Raw genomic sequence first — 3,800 nt, 5'->3', positions numbered from 1 at the left:
GATGGTAACCACGTTTTAAATCAATTTTTGTATAGATACAAGCATCATAAAGTTCATCAAACATATCATCAAGCCTTGGAATAAAATGTCTATACTTAATAGTAATTTGGTTAATTGGTCGACAATCAACCACATTCTATACGTACCATCTTTCTTTGGCACCAAAATTACCGGCACTGCACAAGGACTTAAACTTTCACGAATGTGACCCTTCGCCAAAAGTTCATCTACTTGCTTTTGTAACTCCTTCGTCTCCTCGAGATTGCTTCGATAAGCTAGTCGATTTGGAATTTTTTACCCAGGTACTAAGTCAATTTGATGCTAAATACCCCTCAAAGGTGGTAATCCTTTAGGTGCTTCTTCAAAAATATCTTCATATTTTTGTAAAAGAGACACAAAAACACTAGGCAAAGAGTTGTGAAGGTTAGTCAAAGATAAACAATATTACCTAAATTAGATAATGATGCAAGGTTGTTTAATTAGTAATGCTCGTCACACATCTTTTCCACTCGCATAAAAATTATGAACCATTTTTTTTTGTCACAAAAGGATGCACTCATCATTGGGTCAACATTAATTTGGCTATTTTCACTAGAGACCTCTATTCTTTCAGCCTTTTTTGAATTTTGTGTCTTACTTCCCATAACGTCTTTACAAAAATTTATCATGTCGATTTGATCATTGTGAATATCTTTCAGATTCAAAGGGGGTGAAAGTGTACTTCTTCCCATGGAAAATAAAAGAATATCGATTTAATTTACCATGATGAATAACATTACAATCGTACTATCATGGTCTACCAAGTAACAAGTGGGCGGCATGCATGGGAACGACATCACACCAAACATCATCAATGTAAGTCCCAAGTTTAAAAGTGATCAAGCACTGTTTTACCACACAGACCTTTGAACTTTCGCTGAGCCATTGAAGATGGTATGGTGTAGGGTGTTTGCTACATGGCAAAACAAGAGAATCTACAAGGTAACTACTCACAACGTTAGCACAACTTCCACTATCAATAATAAATAAGCAAAGTTTTATATTACTCCATTGAAGATCATGATCATCTTCAATTGAACGTTGAGGGTGCGCCTCACAACTAGACAACGAGGATGAGTTAGTGGTTCCACCGACTCTTCTTCACCATAAAATTTACTGCCACCATTGACATTATCAATTAATGCGGGCATATCTGAATCTGTTTTATCAAAATCAAAAGTATAATCACCATCTTCTTTGATCAACAAAAGTCTTGTGTTGGTACAATCACTGCTATAGTGCCCACGCCCTTTGTACTTAAAACATTCAATTTCACGAGCTCATTGTTGTTTTGGTGAAGTGGTAGAAGTGGGCTGCTTAGAAGATGAAGAAGGAGGTTTTGTAGGAGCCCCACTTTTCCACTCAAAAGGTTTAGTCTCATCCTGTTTTGGCAGCAACTTATTAGTAGTAGAAGGAAATTTTGAATTCTTGAAAGTAGAATTAGAACTCGTACCTCTATAATATTGTGAAATACTAAATGGACGAGATTGACGTTGTTGAAAATGTCGCTCAATCTCAATTGCCTTGCATACCATATCTTCAAGATCAATATAGGTTTGAAGATCAAGAACATTGGCTATCGAAACGTTCAAACCATCTATAAATTGCACCATGATAGTCTCTTCATCTTCTTGGACATTTGCTCTATGCATAAGCGTCTCCATCTCTTTAAAGTACTCATCAATAGATCGATTACCTTGAACAAGGCATTGAAGTCTCCATTTAATATCCCTATAATAGTGAGGTGGGATAAAACGTTTTCACATGATTTGTGTCAACTGTTCCTATGAATCAACATCTCATTCACAATTCCTTTGGTGGTTCAACACAAGTTGAGACCACCAACTCAATGCATAATTCAAAAATGCCAATATAGCTAATGGAACTTTCTCCTCCTCCGGACACTTATAATAACGGAACATGATCTCCATTTTATCCTCCCAATCACAATATGCATCTGGATCATACTTTCCTTAGAATGGTGGAATGTTGAACTTTGGTTTAGCGACAGAAGGATGGCTTCGATTAGAAATACCCAAAGTTTCATCAATGTGACGATATTCGTGTCTACCAGTATTAGAACGAATACGAAGTTGTTCATCATCATCACTATCACGAGTACATGACCGTCGATTCGAAGAAGTCTCTAAATGAACAACAGCTTGAGTTAGCAGTTGAATATGATTGGAAAGTTGATTAATGTTCTCTTCTAGTTTCGTTCGACACGTAGTCAAATTGGCCTCAAATGTATCACTTACCTCGTTCAATTGTTGATGTTGAAATTTTACCATCCCCACAATTGTAACACCCCAAACCTGGCCTAGACGTTACGGTCGAATCTGGCAATGTCCCATTGAAGTGTTTTTCGAACAATGGTGATATCGTCGAAAAACCTTTTCCTTGTTTACCTTTGTCGTGGGTTCTTAATGAGATTTTTAAAAACATTTTATTTGGTTTCCAAAAACAAGTCGTTTATCGAAATGCTAACCTCATAAAATTGTTATTAATTTTAAAACAATATTTCTTGCTGAAGCTTTTTAAACTTTCTTGCAGAAGTTTTTTAAACTATGTTGCGTAATCGTGATGTTTTGGAAGGCTTTTATCTTTTGAAAACTCACGTCCTACTACTAGAAGATATAAACCAAAATAATAAAACCCCAAATTAAATATTTAAAAACTTAAAGAAGCCTTATTACATAAAAATACCCAAATTAAAATTACTTGTAAATTAAAATTCAAATATGGAAGCATGTGTAGCTGTGTAGCCACCTTCGAGTCCCTCGCAACACCAACCTGTCTAAGCTTGGGGATTACTTGTACAGTTAAACAGAAGGGTGAGTTTACGAAACTCAGTATGTAATCCCTTCAGCAAATACCACATGGCCTAGAAAGGTTACCTCTCGTAACCAAAACTTACACTTACTGAACTTGGCGTACAATTGTTTCTCCCTCAAAATTTGCAGAACCACTCGGAGATGTGCATCATGTTCATCTTCAGTTCTCGAATACACCAAAATGTCATCAATAAACACCACTACGAACCGATCCAAATAGAGCTGGAACATTGGGTTCATCAAATCCACAGAAGCCGCTGGTGCATTTATCAGTCTAAATGACATCACTAGGAACTCGTAATGACCATAACGAGTCCTAAATGCTGTCTTGTAAACATCAGCTTCTTTTACCCTCAGTTGATTGTATACAGATCAGAGATCAATCTTAGAGAAAATCGAAGCTCCTCGAAATTGGTCGAACAGACCATCAATTCTCAGTAAGGGGTACTTATTCTTAATGGTCAATTTATTCAGTTGACGATAATCGATGCACATACACATGGATCCAACCTTCTTCTTCACAAATGCAACCGGTGCTTCCCATAAAGATAAACTAAGGCGAATGAACCCTCGATCCAGTAACTCTTGAATCTAGGCTTTAAGCTACACAAGCTCCTTCGGTGCCATTCTATAAGGGGCGATGGACACGGAGCTGTACCAGGCAGGAGCTCAATCCAAACTCTACTTCAAAGCTTGGAGGTAACCCAGACAGTTCATTAGGAAAAACATCCAGAAAATCTTTAACTGTTTTGATATCCCTAACAGTAGAAACCTTAGAATCTAAAACACCGATGTAAGCTAGATATGCCTCACAACTAGGGGTGAACAAAATTCGATTCGATTCGAAAAACTCGATAAAAAATTCAAATTTTGAATTAAATAGTTCGAGTTATTTGAGTTAATCAAGTTATTCGGATCAACTCAAAT

General features: G+C 36.7%; 1 protein-coding gene across 1 annotated transcript; it reads right to left on the bottom strand.

Moving 5' to 3' along the window:
• Positions 1 to 1,319: 1,319 nt before the first annotated feature.
• On the bottom strand, positions 1,320 to 1,703 carry LOC121215895 (uncharacterized). Its single transcript, XM_041090750.1, has one exon. The coding sequence runs from the start codon at positions 1,701 to 1,703 to the stop codon at positions 1,320 to 1,322; it is 384 nt and encodes a 127-aa protein (XP_040946684.1).
• Between the last annotated feature and the right edge of the window lie 2,097 nt (positions 1,704 to 3,800).

The sequence above is a fragment of the Gossypium hirsutum genome, chromosome A01 (genome assembly GCF_007990345.1).
Source record: "Gossypium hirsutum isolate 1008001.06 chromosome A01, Gossypium_hirsutum_v2.1, whole genome shotgun sequence".
In the NCBI taxonomy this organism is placed as follows: Eukaryota; Viridiplantae; Streptophyta; class Magnoliopsida; order Malvales; family Malvaceae; genus Gossypium; species Gossypium hirsutum.
The sequence above is the reverse complement of the archived record's forward strand: the minus strand, read 5'-3'. Positions and strand labels throughout refer to the sequence as shown.